The sequence below is a fragment of the Hetaerina americana genome, unplaced genomic scaffold, assembly GCF_022747635.1.
Source record: "Hetaerina americana unplaced genomic scaffold, ioHetAmer1.1.p SCAF_4, whole genome shotgun sequence".
NCBI lineage: Eukaryota > Metazoa > Arthropoda > Insecta > Odonata > Calopterygidae > Hetaerina > Hetaerina americana.
The window spans coordinates 11,456,161-11,476,716 of NW_027286985.1; the positions used below are offsets into that span (position 1 = coordinate 11,456,161).

The window sequence follows — 20,556 nt, forward strand, 5'->3', positions numbered from 1 at the left end:
ATAATTATATATACTGTGAATAAACTTCAAACTCTTTTCATTTTCCTCCTTGAACAAAATCATTTTCATAATTTTTTTGTGCAATAAACAATTGAAATTAAAAAAATTCCGTAAAACGTGCGCCATTTCAGTCCCAAAATCTTAATTGCACATTTAAACTGCCTCGCGTTTCACTCTAAACGATTAATTTTTGTATTAATTAATCTGTCATTCGATGACCTTAAGGGCCTTGAATTAATTAAACATATTTAATATGAGGAAGATAGTTCGTCTACTTTACTTTAAGGCAAGGCTTCAATTTCTGCTGCACTTGATCAAATTATGAATATATTTAAAGCAAAATAATACTTTTGAATTGAAACTGAATTCATATCAGGCATAAACAAAGCAAGGGATAAAAAAGTTCCGCCGCACCTGCCGATCATTGATACTCGTGGGTTTTCCTTTCTACCTGATATTTTAAGAAGGTCGAATACAGAATTTAAATTCATGTTTTCATCCGTGATATTTTTATGAACCGCCTCTCGATGCACAAATGTCCTACCTTGTCATGAGAATTCAAATAACTCTTCACTGCTACTTTCATCCTGTAAAATGTTTCTTATATTTCTCTTTTGGTCTCAATTTTTCTAAGAACTTGCCGCACAGGTCCAGTTGCTGTGAATTTTTCATGAGCCCAACCCTTTGGTACATTTTTCTCTCCGCAATCATGACACAGGTAATGCGTAACGTTCCACTGAAATCTATAATTATGACCGGTTTTCAGGTGCGTTCCCACAGTCTGCTGCAAATGAGATTCTAGGAAAGAATAATCAAGAGTTCAATTATCGGCTCTGTAATCATTACCTAGGTTGAGAATGCTACAAGTAACCGTTATTACCCTAGTGTATCTACAAGGCGTTGAACCTACTAATTACGTTAAATGATTCGCACTTATGTCCGTAAATTTTTAGCTCATTTTTTTCTCAAACAAGATGCGAATTTTAAAAATATTCATTTCTAAATAAATCCATTAATGCAAAATGATTCATTTGCTATGGTCTTCACAGTATAAGTTGCGTCGTATTCCAAGAAGATTTCTGTAAGATGGCGGTTCATGGAAATCACATTTCTGAATCCAAATTCGTATTTACCACTGCAGAGAATATAATATATATGTAGTAATGTATCTTGAAATCGACTCGGGCGCTATCTCTGAATGACGCTAACATGTTGGCATAATTCTTCGGCTGTGGTAAAAAAGTTTCCAGGACGTTTTATGCAATCCATATGTTTAAAAATTTGGAAATCTATGAAACTACGACAAGCCTTGCTCAGTAGAGATTGTTTTACGCTCAAGTAATTTTAAAATTCAATTATGTTCTTTTCATATATTTCAAACCTATAAAACAAAATAAGTTGGTATGACAAAAGGACTTTTGAATAATCATAAGGTACATGATGATGGCTGTATATCCAAGGGCGAGGTAAGGTTTATACGTATAACACGAATAACTTACGCTCTTCTATTTTGATCACGTAATATTGACATAATCTATTAACTGCGTGTCAATGATGCTGACTGAGGGTCAATGATGTCTTCACGTCCTCATACCCAATGCCACCCTCATCGCTTCACGGAGCCGGCTCACTGACAGTTTGGCAGAATATCCTTGCTTTTGTCTGATGGTGTACGGTATTTGGTTTGATTCCTATGGTGCGAGTTTTTTTTAGACATTTACATGTTTTCTGCACGCAGGAGAGAGGTACCGAAACCTTTCAAAATTTTATTTTTCCTACTTTTGATTGAAAACACAAAGCGTCCAACATGTCAATGCTCTATTCAAATGACGGAGTATTGTGATTGAAGTACTATGCAGATTTGAACTTTTACCCTTCGTATACATTGCTAATTTAAAGAAAAATCTCCTTCGGAATAACTTTTAAGAAATTAATAACCATAAAAGTATAATCTGCAATTTTACGACCATTTAATAGGATGTCAGGGCGATGAATATTCAGAGAGTCTACTACTATATTATCTAAACCTCTTGTTTACAGGGGGATAAAACAATTTTTGGTAGCAGTTTTAGTTTTTAGGGGAGGTGACCGACAGTTAAAGTCACTTGCGCCATTAGGGATGGACGGGAAATGAAGGGTGGAGAGAAACTCGGCGGCGGTATTAGCCTAGTCTTGTCGAAAGGCGCCAAGGGGTCCGCAGTTTAACGTCCCATCTGACGGACATCGTACTCACTCTAAGTAGTAGTTTTGAGGGGAGGCGACCGACAGCTAAGGTCATTTGCGCCATAGGGGATGGACAGGAAAGGATGAAGGGTGGAGAGAAACCCGGCGTCGGCATTAGCCTGCTCTTTACGAAAGGCGCCAAGGGGTCCGCAGCTTAGCGTCCCATCCGACGGAGGGCGTACTCACTCAAAGTACCTTCCACAAAGCACCTCAGGGATCGAGATACCTCTGAAAAATATTCAACACCGCCGGGATTTGAACCCGCACCCTCAGGGTGGGAAGCCAGTACGTTAGCCCCCGCACCATCTCGATCCCAGACAATTATTCCTCTTAAAGAGAATCGAACCAGGAACCTTCAGGTTATCAATTAAATTACTTAAACCTCTACAATGTTTACTGTAGTTAAAACTCACCACTGTGGCCCCCTGGTGCAGAACGTCGAACACCTCTCCTTTCGTCGAGTAGTTGCGCAGCCTGATGACCGCGGGGGGTTGAGGGGAAGCCGACGCCCTGCGCACCGCGTAAGGATTCCCGAGTCCCAGCGAGGAAGTGCATTGCGGCTGTGCCTTGTGGTTGTGCTGCTGTGACTGTTGCTGCTCCTGTCCGTCCCCGTTGACGCACGCCCCGCCTTGGACAGACATCCTAGCTGCCGATGCCGATTCCTTGTCGCGCATAATACGATGACGGACGATCTGACGGCCGCCCCCCTTTAAGTCACTCTCGCCGTCACACGAATCCACCGTCCATTTGATGGGGCGCGGTATTCTCCCTGCAACGTGAAATGGATAAGTCGTGAGAGATTCGAATGCACTTAGCTCACGTCACCCATGATCAAGGTGGGATTTTAACTTATTCTTGGTTCAAATTGGTGTATACCACCTCAGGGTCAATCTTGCAGGTTGCCCCTTAAGACTCTCTTTTTGGGCTTGGGAATCGTGTGCTGTCCCGTAAGTGATTTTACTGTGTGGTTTAAGTGCAGGAGTGTTAGGCAGGTTGGGGTAAGGGTGGAATTCATTGAAGGTATGAAGCTGCCAGAAGAAGTCCGCGGAGGAGGAGATGTTGATAGTAAGTAGTGCGATGTTGAAGGCTTTCGCGAGAGGAAGAAAGCTCGAGGTTTGGGGGAGGGGGGAGGGAATAAATGAATAAGCATTTTGCGAGGCATGAATGGGGGCAGACGGAATAAGGAAATGAGGAAGGAAATTAAATCCTCATTCCTCTCCCTTTACTCTCCAATTCACTCTCGCCCTTGAGTTAATTGGTGTTTGCGCCCAGCATCTGTTACCATAGCACTTTGTTCAATTTAAAAAAGGTGTGTGCTGTCGTAATATTATAAACTAATGTCCACCCACTTCTACTTTTCTATGTTTTCCAGCAGAATATTCGGGCTCCATATGGCTTTATATTATTCGGGTTTTTGTAATGGTTTTTTGTATTGTTCAGGTTAAACCCGACCGGGTTAGTAGGGTGAGTAACACGAATATTCAAGTTTTCTGATCGAGTTAATTTCGGGTTCGAGTCTCGCCCCCGGCAGGGATTTTGTCTAAACTTTGTGGTTCAGCCCCTGGAAAACCTGATGAATAGCAAGGAGTGGCTTATCGAATCTCGGGGGGCACACGGGTCATAAGTGACGTCTGGAGTGAATAAAAAAAAACAACCCATCCCTTTGAATGGGCGAAGCGTGCAAAGAGTTCGGCTACACGAGGGCTTTGGACTGTTCAGTTCGCGGCGTGATGCTTATAGATGACCAAATTGAAGAATCCAAGGAAAGCGTCTTTATGGTAATGTCGGACCCTCGTGTGAAACCGCAGGCGTTGGCTTTGCCTCGTTACTTAGATTTGTGAATTTCACGCGAATTTGGCGTCACCTATGATAACAAAACCTCCGCTTGATCACTGTGGTAATTTTGATTTTAATGCATAACCAAAATTAAATACATATTTAGAGAAGAATTAACTACTTAAGTTCGAATTGAATACACTACAGACAATTTTAAGCCAAATTGTCCGACCCAAAGATCCCAATGAGTCTAAAAGGAAAAAAACTCTCATAACAAGTGAGGAATTTCCAATTCGTTGCAAGAGGCGTAACTTTTTTTACAGAATTTCTTTCCACCATGCTCCCTGATCCGTGAGGCTGTGAACTTTAAAAGTTCAGGAAATCTTGCCGATCGAGGTGCTTTCTTTGAGCACTTTGCTCTTCGCTCCATCCGAAGTGCACTCGATTCTGTGGTGTTCAATTCTCAGCACGTTGCGCCGAAGAAATAGCCCAAATTTTCCGTCTGTCGCAGCCATTCGAACACCCGCCCACCGATTCCACGGGGGAATTCCTTTCCAGCAGGACTAACACCTACGTTCATTTCATGAATTACAAATCTTTGTGGTTGCAAAACGTTTACCGATCTGGAAAATTTCACCTTGAAAATGCAATTTTGTTGACCGCGAAGTCATATGCGTTTTCCCTTAACTTGAGTAACTTAAGCTCATATCATGCAGCAATTTCAAAGAGTTAAAACCATTCGTCTTATCCAGGATTCGATATTCCGCCCAGTGCTTAGGCTACATCGAAGGATTTGGGTTCGTATCCCGGTCAAGCCGAATGATTTTTACTCTTTTGAATGGTTACATTTTAATGCATACTAGCGGATGACTCCGTCAAAATTTACTGCGGCGGAATCTCCCGCAGTTCATTGAATTTAATTCATCTCTGGTAATCGATTGCGTTTTGTCGACTCCACCGAGATGTGAAGGAGCGAATGAATGAATGGACAAATGCAATTGAATAAACAGGGGCAGTAGAGATAATTTATCAAGACGTGAAGATCATTTGAAATATATACGTGTACGAATTTACAGTCATTTACCAATATTGTTATTAAAGTGTCATTTTAATTTTTAATAAAAGTTTAAAGTTAAAATTTCCGGATGAGTGCCCCATACTGAGAATTTGAAACTTTGACACGCTGAAGTGTTAACAAATGTTTGCCATACTTCATGAGGAACATAGTCTCTAGGTATTTATTGACTTGCTGCTGCATGGGATGTAGAAGTACTTGAAACTCTTTAATTACCACAACATTTCCGAACCCAAGTCCTTATTTGATCGTATTTATTTCAGTATCTGGGAAAAGCAGGGAACCACATCTATTTCTCACTCGCATTTATAATGTGTGCGACCTTTAAGCCTCTTTATTTGTCGGAGATCCCAGGTGGGTTAATCCGCCACTGGCTGTGAAATTCGCAGTAACCTTTTCAAACGCCTTAATAAAAGGGTCGGCGGCGTTATCTTTATTTGGATTGAAAGACGTGAGGACTGGCATATTCCTACTCATTTCCAGAAATACCCGAAACTGGGACTAAAAATGGTCAACATATCGCGGTATCTAAGAGGATTCAGAAGTCTCGAGAGAAAACTTGTTCTTTTATTAAAACACCTAATTCTTACGCGGCGATAAGGGGCTGATTATGCCACAGATTTGGTCTTCATTGCCTTTTTGAAGGTAAAAATGGAGCTTGTATCAGTTGTATATCTGCACTATTCCACATGGTACTCCAGACTCTTCTCTGTAGTAAACGACCACTGCACTATACTACACTGCTCGTATCACTTCTCTGTCACTTCTAGGGCGGGAATTCGGAGAGGGATTTCGTGTCAATATTACTAAAATGGCAAGAAGTCTTAATTTAATGAAACGCGGCATTAACTGTGCTGTCCTTCAGATGAATTTCATGTTCGAAGAACTTCGATCCTTAGCAACTGCAGTGTTTCTTTCACCTGCAAGTTTGACTGTCAGCCCAAATTCTATTCGGGTTTACACTTTCAGTAGCTTTATATGGTTTTTTTCATAATAAATGAGCCTCTCATAGGCTAGATCAAAGTGTACAAATATTCTAGATGGAAAAGATATTCTTTAAAAATCAAGAAATTTACCTGTTGATAGGCTACCAGGACAGGAGGTTGACAGTATAGATATGTCATTATAATAGGAATCTATTTCAATGAAAAAATATAAAAAGCGTGATGCACAAAAAGAGGAATCACCACTATAGTACAATATTAAGGATATAACAAAAAATATCAGACAAATTAGGGTGGAAGAAATTTGGAGCGGACTGTACCTCTAATATTTAATTAAATACCTACGGATTTAACGAGATTACAGTCAGTAAATGCTATAAAAAGAAAAAACGGCATCATTTTACAAAAGAAACAAGGGTTTGGAACAAAACTTGACCAAGAATATATGTATTTGCATAACTGCAACATTTTATATCCATATTTTTTGTTTTTGTGGCACCTGCTGTAAAGCCAGAACTGACTGGTATAGCAGCACCAGAGAGAGTGTTCAATTTGTACCTCTCTCAATTTATATTCGGTGCTTTGAACATGATGAGTATTGCCTGTGAATGTCTTTTTTATTAAAATGTTCTATTGTAGATGATGAAAAAAGAATTATATTCATTTGGAAAAGGAATAGTTCCGGGAATGTCACCTAGTTCCTATTCCAACGCGAGGGCAATCACTACCGAGGTGATTTGCTCCATTCGAGTAAAATTTTGGGTGGAGGAAAAATTTTAAGGTGTGAATGAAGAGGAATGAAAACCTGCTGACGACATCAGCCTGTAATTGCAGCCCTTTGGACATTTTCACTCATCCCACTTGTTTAAACTGAGAGTTCAAAGAATTATCGCCTCCGGAATAACTCTGAAGAATTTTAAAACGAAAACAAAAGATTGTACTATTGTATAACCTATACTTTTTATCAAGTTTATAATCGAAATGTACATAAAGTTGAGTAGGACAGCTGTATATTTATATTTCACAAGTTTCGCTTTTTCAAGTAAAAAATTCTTTCATCAGTCAAAATTAAAGAAAAATGTACAAGTATCAAGTGTTTTTTCGGTAGATTCATAAGAAATTCATCCTGGACAGTGAAAGTTATAAATAAAGAAAATAATTATTTTATCGATTTCACTTTCGTCAAATCAATTCTAAAATCGTATCCCCGTTTTCCTGCCATGCTTATCCTGTTCGGACAAAATATTATTTTCCAGTTGCAAAAAGCAATTGATTTTATGATGACATATGTTAACAAACTCATAATTACTGTGCACTGTATAAATATGAAATACTAAATTCATTTCAATGATATATAGAGTAGCGACTTTGAGAAAACTATCGAAATAGTGAAGCAAATTATGGATAGAAATGTTTAATTATTTAGAGTTTCAAGGAATTTTTCAAGTGAAAACATGCTTTGATGAATTACAGTCAGCCGGTAGATCATGTTTTTTATTTGCTTAATTAATGTTGACGTAATGAGACACAGGTAAAAGGGTGATTGAAAAACATCTCATAAGCGTCGACGGAGTCTAGAGATAGAAGAAATAAATTAATGGTTCAAAACTCTTTTCAGTGGGAAAATGATAAATCAATTATCACTTTTGATTTTTAACAGGAGAAAAATCACTTAAATTCGCGTTTGAAACACATCACAAATATTTTCCGCTACTGATTAATAGGTTCGTGAAAATACGAGAGCGTTTATTTTCAATACACAGAATTCTTTATCTATTGATATCTGTTCTTTGGAAAACTACCTGAAATTTAGGAACTCAAATTTATTAAATCAATTTTATTTTTGCATTGCTTATTCTTTTAGGTTGTACTTAGTGAGTTCAATTTTTAGCAATATAATTTCAAAGGCGAAGAAATGTTTAAAATACATGAATGCCTAACGATAGTTAATCCACCATTTGCGTCGTTTCTAAGTACGTGAATAACGAATTATAGAGCGAGTTTCATTCACAGAAAGCAGTCAAATAAAATAATGGGCGTACTTCTCAATATTATCAACCAATGCCTTTCTACGCCATCTTAAACTCTCTCTCTCTCTCGCTCATATTAGATTTATTGAAAATATATTGGGAAATAGATGAAATATTAGTTTGCTTTTCTTATTTACTTCTATTTTTGCAATAATTCAAAGTTCAATGCACACCTAGCGCGCCTCCAATCAGCTTCAGTATCTTTTTGAATGGAGTACACCGTAAAACGCTTCGTATGGAAAAATGTGTTGGAACACCATTCCCAAAGAGAGTTCCTCAACAAATTTCAATTGCACCAAAACAAGAACTTTGTGATTTTTTATAGAACATTTACTGACAATTAGGAGTATTTATTATGGAAATTAACCACCAAAACGACTCATGTGAGTGATATGTGATGCTCCAGTATTTTCCAAATACGTATGACTGATTAGAGAGGAATGGCAGGAAATCCACTTTTAATTTTTTCCATCATTCTTAATGTATGCTTTATTAATCATTTCTCACATTTACCACTTGTTCGAACAAATGTACACAGGTGATACCGTGGAAATACATTTACGAGTAATATGATAAAAGATTTATATTCGTGTTAATTAAAGTAGTTCTCTCCATTATCAACAAGACTGTACCGTATAATAAAATCTGTGGAGAAGTACGAGTCTTTCTTTTAAGTATGGACAACAAGACTGTGTTCAACGAGGTATTAAAAACCATTTTCAAAGAAAATTATGCATCCAGAAATGTCTAGTCAAGTAAAAATTAAAGGCGAAACTTAATATTTATGTAAACACAATTTTTATTGATGATCATAGTTTATTACTCCCTCAAAAAATCTATTAGGGCTACGCTAATTTTTACAAGTTGCAGATAAACAAACGATTTAATGTGAAAATGTCTCCTTACGGAGATGCACTTGAAAAATTCAACAGCTTTCCATTTGCTACCATTCAAAATTACATTTACCGAGTGTAAATAAGTATTCCTTATGAACTTCTTAGTCTCTTGTCAAGGAATCGTGTCTTTGCAAAACAGTGTTTTCCAATTAATGCAAAAACGATTTCGCCTATGCGGAAAACGTCTATGCTATGACTGTTCATGCTTCATTACTAGTCATACTGATTAGCAAGAAAGGCCATCACACCGAATCAGCATTCTCTATTACCATAAATCTTCATAATTATGTCAAAGTCATGACATTAATTTAAAACTGAGAAATTTTCTGGCGTTAAATGCAATGCCCTAATTTAAATATCATCAACAATGCACGTCGGCTGTTTTTTTTTGGGTTATGCTTTAAAAATATTGGTTTTGGAACCAACCGGGGATGGTTTTTTTTTGCAAGTTCTCTTGACAAGACTCCTCAGAACCTAAAGCAACTTCAAAAGACCTAGTTGGATAGGTTTACAGTTGCATCCAGACATACTATACATAAACGCAGGCGGGAAAGTTCGCGTAAAGGAAATAAATCGATAAATGTTGGGCTTTCCAGAAACTACTCATTTCTCATTTTGGAAAACAGTTTACGTAAATTTATTTGAGAAGAGGATATTATTGCCTCAGTAGTTTCTTAGACCAAGCTGAAAACTAAGTAATATTTGATCTAAAATTCTTTTTTTACTCGCAGCTTGTAGAGATACACAGAGTTTTCAAATCTTATGACATTTCATAAGGAATACTTTGATTTTTTTAAATTAAAGCGCATTACATTTTGTCAAATATTGATATTATGCGTTATATATATATATATATATATATATATATATATATATATATATATATATATATATATATATATATATATATATCATCAGATTGAGTTGTAAGAGATAGGGAGTTGTGTGAAGTTAGTATTTAAGCGAGACAATTTATCATCAAATAATCTTATTTAAGTAGGTATTATGCATTTAATTGAGAAATCAAATCACTGCACTATGGTCGATTTAAAATTAACTCTGAGAGATTTATCGTCGGTGGTAAAACGCACTGCTGAACACGGGTGAAACACAAGGACAAGGTCTAAAGACGGTAATCAAATCTCAATCATTTCAGAGAGAATTTACGAAAGAAACGTAAAAAATTATTTCTTTGAGTATCACTTTCAAACGCATATTCAATGATATTTCACAACATCGCCCTGTGAGGATAAATTTTTACGTTTACGATCTATGAAAATTGAAGAATATCTCATTCAATGAATTATCGGGACAAAAAAATGTGAATTTTTCTAATATTAGATTGTTGGTAGCGATCCTAAAAAAGCAGTTCAAGATGTCTTGGTAAAAGGAATCGTTTCTTGCTCCAAATAAAAGCGTCAAGGAAAAGTAAATATATAGTACAATAACATACGGACAACCCGGAATAACATCCACACCCATTGCTTTCCGAGAATAGGGCGACAGTGTTTACTTAACATCCTAGCTAAGAGAGGGGATCTTCTGGGAAGTCGTCAGCGAGGGATCTTGGCGAACGAATAAACCATGTGTGTGAAAACAAGAGATAACGCCGGATTCGGAAGTATTCAAGTGCTTTGTAGGTCTAGTAGATTTCTACGTCGGCAAGAGCTACATGAAGAATTCCATTTGTAAGTTCGGGTATTGTAGATTAAATCCAAAAAGGTAACAATGTGTGTAACATCTCTATACCTTAGGAATTATTTAGGTTAAAATAATATTTTATTAATATTATACGCTCAAGGCTCAAGAAGCTGTTGCATATCGCGATATTGGCAAAATGTAATCTGATTATGCGCTAATAAGGCCTACGCAGCCATGGGATTTTGAAGATGAAATGAAATTTTCAGAGAGGGCTTAGTCACAATGAATAAACTGCTCTTCTATCTAACTGCACACACTGTAACTGCCGCAATCAACTGCAATAAAAGTAAAAAAAAATTATTCGGAAGAAATATTAGTTTTTCTTTTCACATTTTATGGATCGTAAAAATCATACCCTTTGAATTGTCCACGAATGCAGCAAATATTTACAAAAAAATAAATAATAAAACTATCGTACGTTCTTGAAAATAATGTTTTTCAACGGGAATTAGACAAAAAAATATATGAACTATTTAAAAAAGTAAACACAAATTTGAAGGTCCAAAAATGCATCACATGTACCAACACCATGTAAACTTCAAAATATAAACTTGAACTTGAATGATATGGTTTCGGCGGAATCATTCGCATAGATAATTTATGCTTTTCCTAATTACATAACAACATTTAAAAAATTTCCTAGCCATGATTCTGTTTTGAAAATATGTTATATTTGTTTGGAAAAAAATTATTTATTCATAGGTTCTTATTTTTATAATTCAGCTATTTACCGAACGTTTCTGTACTGGCTGTGGTCTAGTGTGGCGAAAGACTCACCATCCTCATCAGAATCGTCCCATAAAGAAATACGCTGCATATGCATCGATTGGTTTACGCGGAGCCTTCTGGTGACTTGATCGCTAAGCACTTGACCCTAGAAAATAATCGCCTGTAAAATCCTATAACTGATCAATAATATGCAACTTTGTGGCCCACCACGGAACAATTAACGCTGAGCTCGCCGAATTGAATGATACTCATTAGCAGGGTGGGCGTTCAGGCAGATGAGAAAGAGTCGATAACCAGACAGCTATCTTAGATGTAAATATTTTTCGGCAACGAGTAATTCCTCATTGTGATTCCTGAGCAATAGAACTTCATGAAAACAATAAATTTCATATGCGGTAAAAATTATCGGCAAAATAAATTTTTAGTAATATTTACGTGTATGTAGAGCATTCTCATTCGAAAAAGAAGATATATTCTCACCGGACTTCTTTTTAAAATCCAAGGAAACTTTTACCATATGAGAATATTCATTTTTGCATATCTCTATTGAATAATGTGCATTTTATGATTGTCTGCTTGTGTATCGTGAATCCTTTGAAAAATCAATAAATTAATACCACCCCTGGAAAACTAATGTAAGAAAACCTGCACCTTAAAAACAAAAACGTCTTATAAATTAATGGCAAGAGCCGGTTTCAAGTTCTAGCGTTAAAAATATCTCCTAATAGTTATTCGATTCAAATCAAATTTTAATGATTTGATGAACTTTCTTATATTGTCGTCGCCATTTACAGACCTTTTACGACGTAAATACCACACTGAAAGGTAGAAGCTAGAGTAAGTACGAGCCTAGTTAGGAGTAAGTGATAAGTGACGGAAGGAGAGAAAATAAGGGATGGGAAAACCAACTGGTGGCGCAGGGGTGAGCGAAGAGAAAGGAGGCTTTAAGTAGGAAGGGAGTTGGAGAGTGTACCTCGGTGCTTTGACGGCGTTAAGGGGATTTAGAAAGGGGAAATTTTGGACGAAAGGTAACGCTCCAGGTTTCCCCTCGTCCAAGGGAAGGATTATCAATGATTCAATAATTTCAAGGAGAGATGCAGATACTACATATTCATTTAAAGTGCAATATTCAGTGTGATACAAAAAACTCTCAAGAACACAATTAGTTATTTTCTGACCAATAAAAGTACAATTCCCAAATAGGCGAACATGACCGAGAAAAATGCCCATATGATACTGCTGATGCCTCCTGCATTTTTCAAGTCGCAAATATTCAAAAATATTTGTGACTTGAAGGATGAAGGCGGGGGAATTTGTCAAATTTAAGGAAACCATTGATAAGAATTACATGATTGAACCTCGGGTTGCTTCAAATGATAGCATTACTATGGTTGATTTTTTCATGGTATTCAAAACATCAGTTATCAACTCAATGGTCGGTTTGAAACGTGAGGGTAGAGCAATTTCTAGTACTAAGTGTAACCGGTGTGAGAAAGTCACATATCATGTTAATGGGGTTAGTTCCTTTCCATGTGCCACCTACTATTTCCCCAGAAGTTCTCATACTCGGAAATATCACGTAGAATGGGTGAAGCTGACGGTGCATAGAGGCATGCCAGGTATTCGGACCCGGGCCCACCGGTCAATAGTCCAACGCCCTACCCACTAAACAACTACATACATACAGTGTATATGCATTCATTTATAAAGAAGAGAATGCTGAGAAAGCCAGTTAGATGGAAGAAAAGGTATATCTTTTAAATTAAGAGAGCTAGAGAGAATGCAGAGATAATAAATGAGTTATTGCAACATGTAGTATGATGCTTAAGAGAGTATTATATCTTGTAAGTAACGGCTTATGTATAGAGCAGTGTGTAGTGCCTAGATCTACCAATCTTAGAACGACATGCTACTGCCAATAATAGCCAAATTAATGCAATATCAAAGTCTAACTTTATAATCATAAAAGATGAATGCAGAATTTCATAAATAAAGATACAAGAAGAATATGGGAAAGCGGTATATACCATCAGTTATGATGATCATGGTAAAGAAATGCGGCAAAAAATGAAAAAAAAATTTTAAACATCATTGGGTCAGGTAAAAAAAATGACATGGTTAAAACAATAGTTTGAATTAATTAAAATAAAGACCTAGATATTACCGAAATACACCGTCTTCTGGAAAAACTTCAAAAGCGTTTTTGATATCAAGCATACTTATTTGGTGAAACCAGTGGAAATATAAAATGTAAAAACAGCAACAAATTACATCATGTATGGAAAATTCACACCGATGATGAGGCTTCTTTTCATTAGATCGACGCTTAAGAGGAGGATTATAAATTTCACAGATCCGGAAATAGAATGTCAATTCTCCGATGAAAACGCGGTTATCTCAGCCAAAGAGGGGAAATAACATTTTAATTCATGTTATAATAATGATAAAAGGGCATCTTCAAAAGAAATATTAGCCCAGAAATATTATTATACTTATACTAGTTATATTCTACGTTGTAACAATAATTAGTTGATTGCGGACGGTCGTATGATTACAAAAAGCAGAATTTTGACATGTCTTTTGAGGTAAAAGTTAAAAAGCAATGAAGGCAAAGAATAGGCTGATAATTTAAGAAAAACGTGCTGTGGACAATGCAACAGATAACGTCGACGTCGTGAATGACGATCCGTATTACAAAGTAAAATTAAAAATTACTGATATTAGAAAGTGTGAATTATCTGACGATGGCTTCCAGTAGAGGTGAGTATAAACACGAAAAAATTAAATGCAATAAACAAGCATAAATTAGCTGAGAGTATTAACTAATTTAAATACGTACTCACTCCTAAATATTTTTCTTTTGAGGTGTGTAACTAGAACCAATTCTTATATGTAAAAATATACAATATTATATTTAATATAAACATGTATGTACGGGTGCACACATATAAACAATACGAATATCTACTATGTGAGGAGACCGCATGAATGAAAAAACAGTAACTTTTATATTGTTTTATGTTGACCTGTAATTAATCTTACAGTAAAAATTATATATTCTATAATATTTAAATGATTAAATATTAATTACCAATAGTGAATAACTACATACGAAAGGGGATAAAGTTTAGTGATTTGAATTACAAAAAATGAAATCACACCATTGTAATATTTGATTTTGAAAGGTAAAAAATATATAAGAAATATAACGATCGTTATTGGAAAAAGCGCTAAGCAAACGAACGACTTCAGATGAAAGATAATCGTAACAAAGGATTTTTCGTGGAAAACCATAATTATTACGGATAAGACTGGACCAGAATTGACATACTGATTTCTTAAATATTTCTCGTAGCAACTAAAAGAGTAAAAAACCTTTAAATATAGGTTACAATTATTAGCAGGAATGCACCATTGTGCGGATCTTAATATGTACAGAGGCGCGAGGTAGGGTTTCAGAATATTTACTAAGCTTCCAGCCTTTTTTTTAAATTTACAAAATATTCTCAAATACTTACCAAAGCCATGAGTCCATCCCATTCCATCTTGAAATGGATATTATTTATTCAATTTGTCTTAATACAAAATCAAGATCATTAAAATGTTAAGTAACATATGCCCTTTAGAAAAGTAACCTAATGTTTACATACCCTTGCGCCGGCAAAACAACGCCTCTCCTTTGTAATTCTCATTATTCCGAGGGTATCGCGAAAATTGAAACGGCCAGTTTCCAGAAATAGCGGAAAATAGCACAGGAAAATACGTTTGGAAAATCATTTTTCCAGACCGGGAATGGGTAAGTGACCCGGAGACCAAAATATTTCACCCGGAAAAATAATGAGGATCCTGACACTATCGCTAATTAAATAATCAAAGTCCTTCGTGAAGGATAAGGTTTGTCGCCGGGGCTAGTTTCACTAGACCGAATAAAACGGTTAAGCTAGTAAATAACATGCTATATTAAAAAATGCGACCATCTCAGAACTGATTAAAATCATGCTGAAAATAAATTTTACGATTTGAATTCTCTTGGCTGCTTGAGCTAATTTACATTTAAATGATATGCGAGTACGGACCAAATACACAACAGCACATGATTTTCAAGATCAAATAAAAAAACTGCATACTTTATCGTCCATGCTTAACTAATATTTTATATTCTTCAATCGGAAAGAATTCATTATTGAAAATATCTAAGCTTCTTCATTTGCTGTGAAATACGTAATAGAAATACGGGACAGTCTAAGCTTGGTGGTAAGAAATCTTAAATGATATTTACAGTGTTTACTAGATTAAATCAGAGTTCGCATATAAATTTGTCAATATGCAGACAGTGTGGGATGAAATTGTCAAACACAGAAATATATTTAATACAAATAGTAATTTAGTTAATCTAAAGGAATGGAATACGGGAAAAATTTTCTCGTAATGTTCACCATTTTGACATACCAACTTATTATTTCGATTTAACAATAGATATAGTGAGGTGGAATTCAAGCATTTGCATTTTAATAAAAATCTATCACATTTTTAAATCATTTTTTATTTAGTTGCTAATATTCCAGCATGTTTTAGTGACAGCCGATAGTGAAATCTGTGAGATGATAATGACACACGGGAGGAACAAAACACAAACATGAATTCGAATGACAGCTGAAGAAAGGGGGTTAAATGCATTACCCCGAAACAACATCGGTAAAAACATTAAAGATGTGAATGGCGGTTTACAAAGACAAATGAAATTTCGAAAGGATTTCAATCAAATAAGAGAAAATTTTCCTTATGATGCATTATTATCTTCAGCGTTTTCGTATCAACTATTTCGATAATGAACGGCGGAAAAAATCCGAGCAAATTCAAGGGAGGGCAACTGAAATGAAACGAATACGATGAAGTGAAATCAGGAGGGAAGTAAACCGGAGTAGCGCTTGAAGAGAATATTACTACACGACCGACGGAAGTTCGGAGGCCAACGGGAGTAACACGAGGCCGGGCGATCTGCGAGTACCCAAATTCGAGCCACGGAAGTGGCGGTGGGAAAGTAGGAGGAAGTGGTCAAGACAAGAGAAAATGTGGGAATTCACAAAAACTGTCTACATCATTAGGGTCATTAAGTAGGGACGCTCCATGAGAGTCAAACCTCGTGGAATTTTCATCTCGCACGATGCAGCAAGGCATTTTTCGTCCGGAACAAGATAAATAATAGGTGTAATAGTGAATGTGCTTGAATTGAAAGTCTCAACTAACGAAGACAAACTGCGGAGAGCTCATTTACTTTTTTCTTTTCTCAGAAAAGAACTTTATTTATAACATTTCTTTTCGCAGATAACCGATATTACGTAATCACTTGGTTCGATTACTTGAAGGACACATTTAAAATGGGATTATGACGCTACAGCGTTTCAAATATATAACTGTTTGCAAAGAGTCGTATATTCCGTCAAAATTCAGTCCTGAGATGATACTATTCAATTAAATTCAATATTAACCTGTTTAATTAATATTTGTTTTTAAACACTAAGTCAAAGCTGAGAGATCAAACATTATTAAAAAAGGAAAGCAAATCCATATGATTAATAGGTGAACGTATTTGCAGTAAGAACGAAAGAGAATCCACAAGAAACTTCAATATGTTTAAATAGAGTATTACCATGTTTAAGTTTAAAACAATGCTCAGATATCTATAGTAAATAAACGAATGAGTATCATTGCTTACTAAATATCTTTCAAGTCAAAAGTCATGCAGAGTATTTTATCAAAGCCATCCTTTTATAAGAGATTTTGGCAATGAGTTCTTCATAACCTTGCGTACATGTATTCAAATTTTTTATTCTATATTTTTTTAAGTACTCAGTATTTTTCATGAAATATTTTCAAAAAGCTTCAATGGATGGAAATTGTATAGGATGAACTGCGAATAAATTGAAATATCTCCGAAATTGAATATTTCATGAAAATTTTCCTGAATACGAATAATATCGTTGTTTCATTAGATAAAGAAGAACTGAAGAATATTATTATTTCCTATAAAAATTTTGATCGGTAATAGTTGAATGCGAAGTTACATGATCATTAGGAAAAAAACCTTAATGTTTTACAAAAATTAGTTTAAGAAAAACGCTCAAAACAATTTTATCAATATGAATTTTATATTTTTAATGTACTTTCAATATAAATTTTAACAACCATTCATAAAACACGAAAGTAAATATCAAGGAATGACGGTTCGGTCAGACATTTTCAAACCAACTATTTTCAATTTAAGATATATACTTATTACTACTTAACACAGGTAAAACTGATCGATCATGCCTGCAGCGACTTGCAGTGGATAACTTTGATTGAATCTGTCCCAATCATTAAATATTTAACACCTCTTCCGAACACCCCAAGCTTTTCATGAGAGGTCAACAACTGCAGGCATATGGAGGACAAACACTATCTCCCGCGACAAACTTTTGCCACAAATATGTGTAAAAAGTGTGGTTTCATATATAAGGATCGAATTCCAATTTCTTTAGGTAATTAATTCTATTAATTCTTTAGGTAATTAGGTCTATTAATTACAATGAGTCTATTCATAAGAATGATTTTTCAGCCTATGATTTTATATAATTTTTTTGGTTGCCAAAGCATTAAAATACGAGAGTTCGCTCGTTGCTTAGATTCGGTGACGCCTATTTCGCGCGGTGGAAGTTGGTAATGTGGTACTTGAATATTCCATGTGGATATTTGCTTATACACACATACACGTGTGTGTGTGTATATATATATATATATATATATATATATATATATATATATATATATATATATATATATATATACACACATATATAATAGATACACACATACTTATGTACATCCACATATGTATGTGTGTATATATATATATATATATATATATATATATATATATATATATATATATATATATATATATATATATGTATATATATATATATATATATATATATATATATATATATATATATATATATTTATTTAAAATACGCACAAATACAAGTGAAATTTAACATATCCCAAATTTTCGATTTAAAAATACGGTAAATATATCTCATTTAACGCTCCAAATAAAACAAAATTTATCACCTCATAAAAATGTGGATAATTTTAGACAATGTAGATATAAAATTTACATTGAATGTGCCTTGTGATGGATGCGAAACCGAGGAGGATATCCGAGCCGTCCATGAACTTGATTGCTGAGTAAACACATGCATGCCTCGACAGTGTTCAGCTCGAGTTGGCTTTTTTCGGTAGAGCATGGAATTTACACGTTCAACAAGATCAGTTCCTTTCCCCGTGCCAACTGTTTTTCCGAAACGTATGGTTATCAGAGAATCATTTCGCTTGACCTTTAGCTGGTGTCCTATAGACGTTTTAACGCTAAGACACACAACTCTTTGCCCTTTCAATGCATTTGTAGATTCAAAAAGAGACGGAATACGATGATCGAGGTGAGTTTTCTTAGCCAATTTTATTATTTACCAGTGATAATGGGTCTCAAAAAATTTGCGAAAGATTAAGTCCAACACGCTTTTTCCCAGCAGTTCTGCATAGTTCAAATAATTTTTGGTGTTAAATGCAATCAAAAAGTAAAACTAGGGGTCTAATGGGTACTAAAAAGGTAACATTCATAACTTTGGGCATAATTACCGCTTGAATGCAAGAGTTAAAAAATAAATGCCTCCTATTAAATCCAAGAATTCTTTATCTAAATAACATCACTTTGGTCAAAATAGCCACAATAATAATTCTGGTTGCCAAAAAGATAATTCAAATGGAGTTGCAAATTCTGCCAATACTGAACGCCCTTCGGAAAAATAATGCCGTCCCTTTGTTACCTTCAGCAGATTTGGTCAAATTCGTGCTCAGCACGATGGCACCAAACTTCTTCCAAATCCTTCGACGAACAAAGCCACATAAGCACACACTCGCATACAGAACACCCCTCCAAACCTCCACTCACTCCAAAACACGTATTATACTCACTTTTCGCGCGGTGAAACTCAAATCGCTGCGCCTCTCATTCACTCCGCTTGCCAATCGGACGTTTCCGTCGAAGATTCTGGGAGGAGAAAACTGAGTAGGCCGTCGAAGAGAGAAAAGGGAAGAAGGCCGACAAGCTCTAACTCAAGCACTATTATGCTTTTGTGTAAGCGCGCGCGGAAGAAACTGCGCGCGGGGTAAGACGGGGAAAACGGCGGAGAGCCGCGAGACTGGTGAGGGAGGAAAGAATACGAAGGTGGCGCAGGAATGAGACGGCGACCGAAGGGGAAATGTGGGCTCCACTCGGAGGGAGGAGATGTTGTTTTAGTTTTATCGGGAGAGATCGCGCTCTCCGATTGAATGGTATGCGGGAGAAAGAGGGCGAGAGAGAGAAGGAGAGAAGAAACGCGAGAGAATCAGTGTCTCCTAGAGCGGCAGCCCCCTGGCGACGGAGTTCGCAAGCTGCGATCGGCACGACGGCGGAGAGGCGAGTGCTATAGCGGTTGCCGAGATGCGCTGTGTGGTCTCCCCTCTCTCCCTCAGAACGCCCACTACCGCACGCCAGGGGAAAGAGCGGAAGGCGGTGGTGGGAGCAGCAGGTCGAGAGGGGAAGGGGGCAGGCATGGAGGGGCTGGCGGGAGGAAACGGGGCGAGGGGAGCAGGATGAGGGGGTACCTCATTCTCCTTATCATCCCTTACCCACGCTCTTACTCCCCCGCAAAGACTTTTGGGACCCCGCGTTCCCGGTTCACATAGGACACCCCATTATTGCCTAGCGACCATCGTTTTATTTCATCACATAAATGCATGTATACGTAATTCTTTTATTCCACGGACATTTGCGACTTGTGTGCGTGAATATACTTCGTATGTTCCGTGTGAATTGGTGGCGTAATAATGCCGTGAGAGGGATATTAGTGAGCTAGGAAAAGCACAACGCATTTGAAAATATTTTTACACAATCGCAAGTATCCAACGACGCATTTTATATTCCTCCATTCTGGCGCGGATCTAAGTTTTTAAAATACCTATTGCCACTGGGCGCCAATCAAGAACAAAGGAGCTAAATGGCAAAGCTTTAATTTAGATATTTTAACATGAAGATAAAAATTTCAGTTTGAGACGTCATCGCGACGGTTTTATATTTTAAGAACTCAGCTCAAGCTCTA

At 36.3% G+C, this 20,556-nt stretch overlaps 1 protein-coding gene across 3 annotated transcripts in view; it reads right to left on the reverse strand.

The window, feature by feature from the left end:
• The window catches only part of Nos (Nitric oxide synthase), a 277,326-nt gene extending 257,480 nt beyond the window's left edge, over positions 1 to 19,846 (reverse strand). For all 3 annotated transcript variants that reach the window (XM_071590448.1, XM_071590447.1, XM_071590449.1), the window contains exons 1-2: positions 19,391 to 19,846; positions 2,637 to 2,992 (exon numbers count right to left, since the gene is read on the reverse strand). In XM_071590448.1, the coding sequence (XP_071446549.1) occupies positions 2,637 to 2,897 (261 nt within the window). In that variant the 5' untranslated portion in view covers positions 2,898 to 2,992; positions 19,391 to 19,846. The remainder of the gene's footprint in view (positions 1 to 2,636; positions 2,993 to 19,390) is intronic.
• Positions 19,847 to 20,556: the final 710 nt, after the last annotated feature.